The sequence below is a fragment of the Naegleria gruberi genome (genome assembly GCF_000004985.1).
Source record: "Naegleria gruberi genomic scaffold NAEGRscaffold_40, whole genome shotgun sequence".
Lineage (NCBI taxonomy): Eukaryota > Heterolobosea > Eutetramitea > Acrasida > Naegleriidae > Naegleria > Naegleria gruberi.
Genome location: NW_003163287.1, coordinates 111,240 through 123,577, shown reverse-complemented (window position 1 = coordinate 123,577; position 12,338 = coordinate 111,240). Strand labels below are relative to the sequence as shown.

Sequence of the window (12,338 nt, the reverse complement as noted above, 5' to 3'; positions counted from 1 at the left end):
TTCATCATGAGCATTGAAAATCTTAAAACATGTCCAATAAAGAAATGGTTTATTTACATTGAAATGACTCGAATCAAAATAAGTACCAACTCCAAATCATTCCCTTCCTTCCAAATCCTCATCATTGATCATTGCATTTAAAAAAACAATTTTTCTCTATGTAAATTCTTCAGAAATGGAAATTGATTGAAAAAATTAAAATTATATTAAAAAAAATGAATCAACAACAAAATTTGGAAAATTCTTCCCACGCAGCCTCGTCGAGGAATGGCTTGATCGGAGGAGGCTTGTTTTTCGTGAATCAAATATTGCTTGCCTATCGGTTGGGATTTCAAACTCTCAAAAAGACAGTCTTGGGTATGAGAGAACAATTTGCCGCCAATTTTTCTAAAGAGGAGGAACATTATGTTTATAAACAAATTGATAGTATGCTCCGACGTGGTAGTGATAATCCTAATTTGCATTCTATTGTGAAATCATTGGAACAAGTTACTTTTTATTCAAATCAAGCTGAGGCATTATTTAAATTCTTTGCAAAGGATTTAAAGCTTCCGATTGTTTATGGTTTTCAACCATTTTCTCAGAAGGAAAATTACCCTATCGATCAATCAACTCGTATGGGATGTGTTTCTCTTAATAATTTCAAGATTCAATGTGTGGAACAACCTGGATTGAACAAAATAAGAGGATATATTAGTCATATCTTTACTGTACTGTTTGGTGAGAGAGTTGTTGGTGCAAAAAAGCAAGAGGAACAATCTGTACAACGCAATCTACTCTCTCTTGATGGAATTGCCTCATTACTCACAAGTTTTGGAAGTGTTCACACATTTGGATTATTGGGAGTCTCACTTTTTCCATCAGCTTCGGGAGATTCCGATAGGAAAATACTTAAATCTAGAGGAATTATTTGCACAAGCCAGTTCAAGAATTATCATGAATTTTACATGACTAAGTCGATGCTATCAAAACTGAAATTGGAAGACAAAAAGATAATAGGATTTAAACAAACATTTTTATTTGGAACCATGTGGGAATTTTACAGAAAGTATATTTACAGAAATGAACCATTTAAGAATCATGGAATATATACCATTAATTATCATCCATTCTTTGAATTAGTAATGAAATTGGTTACCGAAAAAAATGTAAAATACGTAAGAAATAATAGAAATATGTGGCAATTGAAAAACTTCCCATTAGGAAACCTCAAAATCAAGTCTTGTAGGGAAATTGAATTCCAAACAACAGCAGTCAGAGAAGATGTGGAAGGATTGAAAACATTTATCAAATTATTTGGATCCCAAAATGTGGAAGTCATAGAGCCTTATAGACATTACTTGTGGGATTTCTCCAAGATGATAGCTCCAAACACATCAATATTACCTCCAAAATTGAGAGTAATTTGTCGTGATAGAAGTGAAGTGTGTGAAACAAATAGAGTTTATGGTTTGAGTAGAATGGTTTTGGAAGTGGAAAGTTTAGATCAAGTCCAGTACCAACTTTCATCCAATAATATTAATTTTAAGTTAGAGACAGATACCATTATTATTAAGCATCCACTCTTGCAAAATATTCAAATAAATCTGGTTGAGTAAAACTAAATTTATTTTCGTAAAAGTCTGGACCTAGAGAAAAACCTAGCAAAGAGAGGATGGTGATGAGATTTCGAAATGGTGGAGCAAGTAAGAGGAGTTACAGTGGTGGTAATTGTTGCAACAGCAGTTGCAGTTGTGGTAGTAGTTGACTTCCTAGTTTTATATTGTTTCGAAATGGATGATTTCTTTTCCTTCTTAACCTTCTTTCTCGATGATCTCTTTTTCTTTGTTGGTACATATTCTTCTTCATCCTCTTCCTCAACCTCTTCCTCTTCTTGTTCTTCTACTCCCTCCAAAGCTCCATTAGTTGTGATTTTAATCTTGATACACTTTTCATCATTTGAGACTACCTTATATTCTGTAATTGGAAAATCATCAAACTCACTCTTAATATTGGAAAGCATTGGCATATCAATTTCATGATTAAAAACTTTAGTTGGGATATTATATGGATAACTGTAGGATGCATTCATTTCGTCATAGTATTTTGAAATCATTCCTGGATTTGGCATTTGATGTGGAACAGGAGCAATATCTAGCCCTGCATTTGCTAAAAAGAGTGGATAAGATGGATCTGTAGGATCCATAGCAAATTGAGGGTCATAGTATTGGAGTGTTGATGGATCACAATCGAGAATATCTGTTGGTTCATGAGGCAGTATACTGGCATGATCAGCATGTACATGTAGAGACTCTTCTGCATCAAGATATTCCTCAATACCATCCAAATTAATTCTCACAGTGTCAGGATCACAAGTACATCTTAAACAATTTCTTCCAATATCAATCCATCTCCTAGTAGCAAAGTTTACAGCCTCATTAACATTAATATCCCAATTAAACCCTTGGTGATATGATCCAGGAAGTGTAATAATGAACTCACCAGGCAATTGAGTCACACGAGTTGTTCTAATACCAACCTCTCTCAATGTGAATGGTGAAATTACTGTAGTTTTGTGTCTGAGAAATTGTGAACAACCCTTAAATGGCTCTGGGAAGTACTTTTTGGCTAATTCTTCAAATTGTTTCTTATATGGGAAGGGAATTGTGTACCAAACCTTTGGACTTCCAATGTGCATATAATTAATACTGTACAAATCCAAATCTTCACAATGCCAAGCAAAGCAAGATTTATAACTTCCTACATATAGATATGGTGCATTGATACCTGGTAGTATACTTCCTTGTCTTTTTAATACTTTAGAAAGACATGAATCGAGATAATTTAAATTCCAAGGAGTCTTTGGGTCATCAAACAATGAACCATATAAATCACTTCCATAGAGAGGAGCACGGAATGCAATATTCTTCCAAATCTTTCTCTCCATAAAATCGACTTGTTCTTCTAAATCTGTTATATTATCTGGTATTGGAGGAGCACGTTCGGTAACAGACTTGTACCATCTTTTAAATGTTGTTTGTTTACTTTCTTCTAAATATAATTGAAAGACACCTTTTGCTCCGTCTGCATATTGTCTGATAGGTGTTGCAATTTCAAAATCAATATCTTCCATATTATAACTATTGGCTTTCCATTCCTTTGGAGGAATTACTTTGCAAATACCACCATACATACAGGCAGGATCCACAACTCGTTCAATGTATCCAGTAAAATCCATCATCTCCTCCATAGTTGGAGTAAAAACTGGTACAGCATCATACATTAGATGTGGTGTTGTTGTTGATGAGGCACTCATTCTCAAGTAATATTTATTACTACTAAAATGATGAAGATGATCAAAGAGAGAAAATGCCTTTTCTTATTACTTTTCCGTTTGCAATTAAATTAAATTTGAAAAATTTAACGGAAGGAAAAAACGGCGGTTTGTGAGTGAAATTATTCAATGGTGAGTTTGGAATATATTGATAGCACCACTAAAACTGTTCTAAAAGAATGATGGTCGTAATAATTTGTTGAACGAGAGAACACACAATATTGTTGTGATGTTGATGATGAAGTTTTACAAGTTGATGCAACCGACAAAATAAAGGCTTTGTGCACTCTCTGTACAGCAAGAGTTTTTTTTTTACCTTTTCTGATCATTTCCAACTTGTTTGCTGTATGTTCGTCTTTGTTTTGTTCAACTTGTTAGGCCACCTCATCATCCCAAATGAATAGAGATTATGCATAATCTATCAAGATTTGAGAAACGAAAATTTTAGTTGATATTGTTGCTTGGGTTATTAGATTGATCATGTTGGATGAACACAATCCCTATTATCGCACTAAACAATCAAAGTTCATCATCACAATAAAAAAATAATGGAAAAGACTTTCTTTGATCTGCCAGAAGATATTCATTTGTCTATTGTTGATTTCCTACTTTGTGATGTGTTTCAAGATAATTGGAGGAAGCACCTATTGACCAATGATATCGGAATGGCTTGTAAATTGGAATTGGTTTATTGCAAAAACAAACAGATGACGAATTTGCTGAATAGATTTTGGAGGATGGCAATCAAACAAATATTTAATTTGGATGATCAGTGGATGAAGGATTATCAGAACTTTATTGATGAACATTTCAAAGGAAATATGAAAAGTTTATTTGCTGGTCTTTGTCATGCCAACAATTCTCTCCTTAAAAAGGCTGTAAAGGAGAAGAGAGCTAGTTATAGACCAATATTATCTTCTATTGTTGCCTCAATAATGACCTATTATGACTGTGGATTGATTTCAGACGATGGTTGTGAAAAACACAAGATTGTTTCAATGATTGAAGGTAGCTCCACACCCAGCACTAATCCTGATTCAGACATTGTCGATACTCGTACCGAAGTGTGTGTTGACTTTTTCATGACTTTTTCTATTAAGGAAATTAAAGTTAACACCTTAAAAGATTATTTAAATGCTGATCCACCCCAAACACCTAAATTTAAAAGTGCACTTTCCATTTGTAGATCAGATAATGAGGAATCATTCCAATACATGATTAATGGGTTGAAATACTGTTTGGAACTTAAAAAGACCTACAAATTTCCCTGCCTTGTAATATTAAATTCCTTAGGAAGTGGTCCACATCTCGTTTCTCAAGAGAGAATTGAGCAATCACTCAAAGATATTGGATTTTCATTTTACAAAGTATTCAATCTCACATCAGAACCTAGCCCAACAATGTTACCATTTCACAGCGAGTTTACACAGGAGGCATGTCTCAATGATGTCTGCGTTAAGAGAGAAGATTTAATGGAAGCACTAGAAAGAAGTGTTAAGAAGAAATGTCTCATTCAATAATACAACTTTAATTGTAGATAATAACCAACATTCGAATTTTATTACGGAATCTAATAATTTTGAATAAGGTTTGATTTTGTATGACTAGTAGTTTGGCGCCAACAATCTGTTTTACTCATTTCCGAAAGTAATTTTGCATTTGTCAACTACAAAGTGGCGCCAATTCTGAAATATATTAAACTGAGACAACTACAATAATTTTCAATACAAACAACAAAGAAAAAAATACAACAACAACTAACTCAATATACTAACAAAGATGTCATCAGAAAGTAAGAAGGCTGTCATTAAAAACGCTGATATGGAAGAAAACATGCAACGTGAAGCTGTTGATGTTGCCTCTCAAGCCTTGGATAAATTCAATATTGAAAAGGATATTGCTGCTCACATAAAGAAGGAATTCGATAAGAAATATAACCCTACATGGCATTGTATTGTTGGAAGAAACTTTGGAAGTTATGTCACACATGAAAGTAAGTATTTGATTCGAATTATTGTAAACTCAAATCTGTTTAGCTAAACATTTTATCTACTTTTACTTAGGGCAAGTTGCCATTCTTCTGTTCAAATCAGGATAATCACTCTAATTGTATATAATAAATCAGAAAATTTGAAAATCATGTTGTATTTATACTCGATTATTTATTTACAATTTAACTTGCTCTCTAGTAAATCCGAGATCCCTCAGACAAAGTCTATAAGCACTAATTAAATATTTACATTCAACATTTTCTTCTCCGTGTGTAATTAAACAACTATCTCTAATCTTTTTGATATCGGGACAAGAGCAACAAATCTTCTTTTGTGGTACTCTTGGTCCTTCTTCCAAACTTTTTTCAATAGCAGACAATTCATGTTCTATTGTTGTCTTGTTTGTGCACAAATCCAAAGCTTTAACAGCCCATGCACACTTAGTTGGTTCTTCCTTGTTGTTTTGTTGGCATTCCGATACGAGAGATTTGATGATTTCACAATTAGACATTTTTTGTGTGTTGAATTAATCAAGCAAGTAATGTTGGAGAAATGTATTAATATCGCTTCGGCTGCATGTAAGGACAAATTTGTACGCTTCTATTATTGCGAGTTGTAGAAAATTCAATCTGTTCTTCACATTTTGATTGAATCCGAATACCAAAATAGAGCGTCAAATAAAAATGGAAATATATTGTTTCCAACAATTAATTGTTATCCAAAAATTCCAAATTGCAATTCAATACATGTAATTACGGAGATATATGAATTTTTTGATTTAATAACTTAAAAGATTTTACATTTTCTTCAAACGTTCAATGGTTTCGTCAATCTTGGCAAGTTCAAGGTTATAACCTTCCAATTTGATTTGGTCATTATTCTTAACTTCTTCTGGAGTGTTGGTCTTGTACTTTTCTGTTTGAGTTCTTTCAATGAGCGAGTCACGAACCTTAACAAGCTTTTCCTTATTCTTTTCTTGCTTCTTGACTTCTTGGTCAATATCAATGAGTCCCTTAAGCATCATGTGAATTTCGCAATATTGGTTAACAACTTCAACACCACAACCAGCTGGAATATCCTTAACTTCAACATCAAAGTAAAGATTTCCTGATAAGGCCAACATTTCAATATAAGCCTTAACACTCTTCAAGAGATCATTTTGAGAGCTTGTAATAATATAAACTTCAGGAGTTTGCTTTGGAGTCAACTTGTAAGCACCCTTAAGTGATCTAATAGCGTGAACAACTTCCATAACGAATTTCATTTCAGTTTCAACGTTATCATTTTCCCAAGCAGCAACTGGTGCAGGATATGGGCAAATCATAATGGATTCTCTGTTGGATGGGAAAGCAGAGTGACCTGGAAGTCTTTGCCACAATTCTTCAGTAATGAAAGGCATAGTTGGGTGCAACAATCTCAAACATTGTTCAATACAAGTGTACAAAACCAATTGAGTAGTTCTACGTCTGTTCAAATCTTCAGACTTGATATCATTCTTAATCATTTCCAAATATTGGTCACACAAATCCTTCAACCAGAAATCATAACAAGATTGAGTATATGTCATAAAGTCATAATTGCCCTTTTCGAATGAAGCGTTACAGGCCTTAATGGTCTTGTTCAATCTACTGAGAATCCACTTGTCATTGAAAGTCAAGTTAGAAAGATCAGTTGGATAGTTTTCAATACCTTCCGACTTGAAATCAGTCCAGTTCATCAAAGCAAACTTGGTAGTTTGCCACATCTTGTTACAGAAAGTACGATAACCAAAGACACGCAAAATATCCAAAGCAATGTCACGACCTTGAGCAGTATAGTTCAACAAAGTGAATCTCAAAGCGTCAGTACCACATTCAGGGATACCTTCAGGGAATTGCTTCTTTTGACCAAGAGCAGCCTTTTCAATTTCCCTGCTTGACAAGTTACCTTGCTTGAGCTTGTCATTCATTTCTTGGAGGGTAATACCTTCAATGACGTCAATTGGATCAATAACGTTACCCAAACTCTTAGACATCTTTCTATTTTCCTTATCTCTAACCATAGCGTGAAGCAAAACTTCAGTGAATGGAAGTTCACCAGTAAGACTCAAACTCATCATAACCATCTTAGAAACCCAGAAGAACAAGATATCCAAACCAGTTTCGAGCATTTGAGTTGGGAAGAATCTCTTGAAATCAGCAGATTCAGTATTTGGCCAACCCAAAGGAGAGAATGGGAACAAACCAGATGAGAACCAAGTATCCAAAACATCTTCGTCTTGTTGTAAAATGATATCACTTTCAGAAGTAACCAAATCCTTGAACTTTTCCATAGCCTTAGCTCTAGCTTCTTGTTCATCATGAGCAACAATCCACCATTTTTCATCATCAGCACTCAAATGTTCCTTACCAGCAATCTTGACAAGATAGGCTGGAATTCTGTGACCCCACCATAATTGTCTTGAGATACACCAATCTTGAACGTTTTCAGCACCCAAAAAGTGGAACCAAGTAGTCTTTTCTCTTTCTGGAACAATCTTCAAAGTACCATTTTGAACAGCTTCGCAAGCTTGTCTGGCCAAATCATCCATCTTGACATACCATTGAGGCTTGAGCATTGGTTCAATAACATCCTTTGAACGAGAACACTTCTTAAGAGCGAGCTTGTGGACCTTTTCATCTCTGTAGAGACCCTTCTTCTTCAATTCTTCAATGACAGCATAACGAGCATCAAATCTCATCATACCCTTGAATTCACCACCATTTTCATTGATCTTACCATCATCAGTGAAAACACAGATCATTTCCAAATTATGTCTGAGACCACATTCAAAATCGTTTGGATCGTGAGCTGGAGTGATTTTGACAGCACCAGTACCAAAATTCATATCAACCAATTCCTTATCAGTGATAACAACCAATTTTCTTTCAAGGAATGGGTGAATCAAAGTCTTTCCGTGGAATTTCTTATATCTTGGATCGTCTGGGTGGACAGCTACAGCAACGTCTCCCAACATTGTTTCTGGACGAGTTGTGGAAATAATAATTTCATCATTGGCAAATTCTTGATCTTCAAATTTGTAAGCAAAAGACCACATTTTACCAAATTCGTATTTCTTATTTTCAGGATGGCCTGGAATAAAGAGCTTATTTCCTTCAACCTCATCACTGTCGACTTCAATGTTACTAATAGCTGATTTCAAAACACAACTCCAATTTACCAATCTATTCTTACGATAAATAATTCCTTGTTCGTACATTTTGATGAAAGCTTCCTTGACAGCAACGCTCAGTGTTTCGTCCATAGTGAAGCATTCTCTAGTCCAATCCAAAGAAGCACCAATTCTCTTAAGTTGGTTCATAATTTTTTGACCATATTCTTCCTTCCATTCAAAGACTTTTTCTACGAATTTTTCTCTTCCGATTTCGTGTCTTGAAACTGGAGGATCTTGCTTGGCTAATTGTTTTTCTACAACAACTTGTGTGGCAATACCAGCATGGTCAACACCAGGAATATATAAGACATTCTTTCCGTTCATTCTGTGATATCTACAGATGGCATCTTGAACAGCTACAGTAAGAGCATGTCCAATATGGAGAGATCCTGTAACGTTTGGTGGAGGTAAAGCAATAGTAAATGTTTCCTTTGTTGTATCGTTGGCATCAGCAGTAAAGTATCCCTTCTTATGCCAATACTCGTACCAAGCCATTTCTACAAATTCTGGATGGTATTGAGCAGGCATTTCAATGGATTGAACGTCCTTCTTTTCACCCAGTGGTGTAGAATTTGTGAAGGTGACCTTCTCAAGTTCGGTCTTTTTCTTGGTGTTTTGTTTGCTCATTTTTTTTTCAAATTTAAATTTTTAAAATTGTTATTGATGGATGTTTCTATCAAATATTAAATTGTTATCCTTTCAATATTATTATTAAAACAATCTTTCCTTTTGAAAGAGAAGGATATTGGCGATCTTTTTTGTTGTTATGATAATACAAGATTCTTCGAGATCATCTCTTTTTATCTATCATATTCAACAATGCTATTTTTAATTTGCAACTTTAATCTGCCAGATGGTGCAAGGTGAAGATTTAATCATCAACACCATTCATGCACAACATTCAACCAGTTTCAATTGAATACAGAATTATTCTAAGATTTTACTAAGGAAGCCAAAACTCCACATTCCTCTGTTGTGGAGTTCTACAATTATTGTATGGTTTACCTTGCTAAGACTATCAGATTTGTAATGGATTATGCCAGAATGAATCGATTGGAAAATTTATTTGATAATTTAATCTTATTTGATACATAATTCATTTTCATGCATTCCTTGAATTTCCTCTCCATTTCCAATAACTTCCTTCTTGTTCGAAAGGCAGTTGTTGTAATGCAATGTGGGTTGATTTGCCAAATGCAACACCTTTTGATTATTGAAATCATAGCCCATGTTTGTTCTGCAAAGTTCTTTGGAAATTCACTGGATCTTTTCGATATTCGTCACTTCATCACTTATCATTTCACAAAAAAACAACAATTTTCATCACTCGGTGCCCCACCAATATTAACTTGCACCAATTTTAATACTAACCCCATCATTTCCAAACTTTATTGTCAAATTTTTAATACTAACCCCACCATTTGCATAGAAGTTCACCATCATCATTGATTTAAACTAATTATAACTATTCAATCATAAAAAAATGCTGTATAATGGACGACATGTTGTTCCTCGAACATATGTATCTAGTTCAGTCGAGATCGGATCATCCACCACTAATAATTCTACTGCTATCAATATTGATAGGTTTGTGAACTTGTACGATGTTCCAGATGAAGAAAAACAAATTGATGGAATTGAAGGAACGGAAATTGTTCACCACATGGCCAGGAATGAAGTTTTGACATATTACAAATCACAATACGCCTCACCTTTTGTTGAAACTCAAACAAGAGTTAACATGCTGTGGAAATGTAGATTTGGTACTGACACTGTACTTGATCTAACTTTCTGTTATCACTTATCATTGGAGGAAATAGTTTCAGATTTACTTGAAATTCAACTCAATCTCAACAATTCATTAGAGAAAAGAGAGAAATGTCAAGAAGAAATTGAGTACATACTAGATTTGAGAGATAATATAGAGGTAGTATTTATGATAGTGTTGAACATGTTAAATATTTACAAACATATGCAGAGGGGATTAGATTTTCAAGAGGCCTGTTATGAATGTGGTATCAAATCACAAAGAATATACGCCATACAAGAGCTCAAGGTTGAACTGGTTATTAGAACTAAAATACTTTTTGAATTGTTGTTAAAAGAGCTAGGGAACACTACTAACGAGTTATCACGTTTATATGTCATAACCTTTTCTGTTTTTAATAATTTTGAAGAGTTTGGTATTGAGGAATTTTTTGAGGTTTTCCCACGTGATTTAATGGAAAGGTTTTTGGACATGGTCATAGACACCTCTGTACATGATTTAACAAAGGCTTCCTTTCTGAGCTATTTGAAAGGTATTGTGGAAAGAGTTCCACAAAAATTTTACTCTGTGTATTATGATTCTTTCTTTACAAAGAGAAATTTATTCATCGATGCCTCAAAGTTCTGTTCCTACTGGTCACATTATCTGTTCATTCTCTCTAGCTATGCTACTGGTATTGTATTTAGGTATTTGATTTCACGAATTTCTGTTATCCAATCGAGTGAAAATGATGAAAAGCAAAAGGAGAAAAGCACACTTCTGGTACTTGATTGTATCTCACAGATTATTAACAGACAGGAAAAGGAGTTTGCAATCATGCATGCAAGTGCTATTGAGGAGTTTAGTACTTTTCAATTCAACTCGATCGGTTTACAAAAACAATTTTTCAAAGTTCAAAACGAGATAGAACTCCTCCTCACTGGAACTAACTCCTCTCCAATTTCAATTTATATGAAAACACTTGAGAAGACATCGAATAATAATATTGTTTTCATTGTTGATTTCAATGGCACAAAAAAGAAAATGTCAATGTTAGATAAGTGTGGATATTCTGATTTCCTATTATTGCTTGAGGAAAAGTTTTCTATTAATAAGAATGATGTGCTGATTAATGTCTTTGATACAGACTGCAGAGATTATGTTGAGCTCGATCCATCTGAGCATGATTTCCACAAAATGTCCAATCCAATTAAAATCAAGATGATGGAAAGAGTGGAAAAGCAAGAAATCAACGAATCTAGTTTAATATCAAGCATTGACCACTATAAAATTTCAAGACAACTTAAATCTGATAAGGAGCAATCAGCTGAATTGATTTCTATGACATTTCTAGCTGAAGAAAAGCAACTTAATAAGGAAACTAGAAAGATTGCCATCAAATACTTGAACTTTAAAGGTAATAAGGCAGAAGGAAATTTGTCTGAAAGCATTTTGACTTTGAAAAGGGTGAAGGAATTTGAAAAATCGAATCTTGTCCCAATTTATGAGATTTTAAAACCAGAGGCAATCAACAAGCAAAAAGTTAAAAAGGTTCACCATTTAGCATTCACTCTGCCATATTATAGCCATGGCAGCGTTGCAACTATTATGAAAGAGAAAATATCACTTAGCACTAGAATGATTCTCTCCTTACTGAAATACACCTTGGAAGGATTTAATTCATTGGAAGAGGCTCGTTTCGAATACGGAAATATTAAGGAGGAAAATATTTTAATAGAGACATTGGAACTATCTTCAGGAACTATTCGTGTTCGTATTGCTGGTAAGTTTATACTGTTTATTTTGATTATTAATTTTTCAAGATTGGTGGATTGTATCGAAGAGTAAAATTCCTCCTATTAGTTTCCTAGGGGCTGCTATTTACAGAATGTTGACTTTGGATAAAGTTGACATTGCAGCCTTAATGTCAGATGAATTCACACAAGAGAAAATCACCCAACAAATCCAACAAAAGCAAAATAAGAGTGCTAGTTCCACACTCTCCATCGCAGTTGAAATTATTGGCTTCTTATTGGGCAAATCAGGATCATCCATTCCAATCACTGCAAGAAATGCTCTCAAAATTCTTTACAA

At 34.2% G+C, this 12,338-nt stretch overlaps 6 protein-coding genes across 6 annotated transcripts; 3 read left to right on the top strand and 3 right to left on the bottom strand.

The window, feature by feature from the left end:
• Positions 1-215: 215 nt before the first annotated feature.
• NAEGRDRAFT_70426 (uncharacterized protein) lies at positions 216-1,278 on the top strand (the record flags this gene model as incomplete). Its single annotated transcript, XM_002674405.1, has 2 exons — positions 216-1,157; positions 1,204-1,278. The coding sequence occupies 2 exons, from the start codon at positions 216-218 to the stop codon at positions 1,276-1,278; spliced, it is 1,017 nt and encodes a 338-aa protein (XP_002674451.1).
• A 313-nt stretch (positions 1,279-1,591) lies between these two features.
• NAEGRDRAFT_80626 (histone demethlylase) lies at positions 1,592-3,295 on the bottom strand (the record flags this gene model as incomplete). The annotated part of the gene is made up of 1 exon (XM_002674316.1): positions 1,592-3,295. One exon carries the CDS (start codon positions 3,293-3,295, stop codon positions 1,607-1,609), a length of 1,689 nt encoding a protein of 562 aa, XP_002674362.1. The 3' UTR covers positions 1,592-1,606.
• A 683-nt stretch (positions 3,296-3,978) lies between these two features.
• NAEGRDRAFT_50954 (uncharacterized protein) lies at positions 3,979-4,833 on the top strand (the record flags this gene model as incomplete). Its single annotated transcript, XM_002674404.1, has 1 exon — positions 3,979-4,833. One exon carries the CDS (start codon positions 3,979-3,981, stop codon positions 4,831-4,833), a length of 855 nt encoding a protein of 284 aa, XP_002674450.1.
• Positions 4,834-5,479: 646 nt separating this feature from the next.
• NAEGRDRAFT_70423 (uncharacterized protein) lies at positions 5,480-5,815 on the bottom strand (the record flags this gene model as incomplete). Its single annotated transcript, XM_002674315.1, has 1 exon — positions 5,480-5,815. The coding sequence occupies one exon, from the start codon at positions 5,813-5,815 to the stop codon at positions 5,480-5,482; it is 336 nt and encodes a 111-aa protein (XP_002674361.1).
• A 250-nt stretch (positions 5,816-6,065) lies between these two features.
• Positions 6,066-9,124, bottom strand: NAEGRDRAFT_58737 (Valyl-tRNA synthetase; the record flags this gene model as incomplete). Its single annotated transcript, XM_002674314.1, has 1 exon — positions 6,066-9,124. The coding sequence occupies one exon, from the start codon at positions 9,122-9,124 to the stop codon at positions 6,101-6,103; it is 3,024 nt and encodes a 1,007-aa protein (XP_002674360.1). The 3' UTR covers positions 6,066-6,100.
• Positions 9,125-9,980: 856 nt separating this feature from the next.
• Positions 9,981-12,092, top strand: NAEGRDRAFT_50952 (uncharacterized protein; the record flags this gene model as incomplete). Its single annotated transcript, XM_002674403.1, has 1 exon — positions 9,981-12,092. The coding sequence occupies one exon, from the start codon at positions 9,981-9,983 to the stop codon at positions 12,090-12,092; it is 2,112 nt and encodes a 703-aa protein (XP_002674449.1).
• Positions 12,093-12,338: the final 246 nt, after the last annotated feature.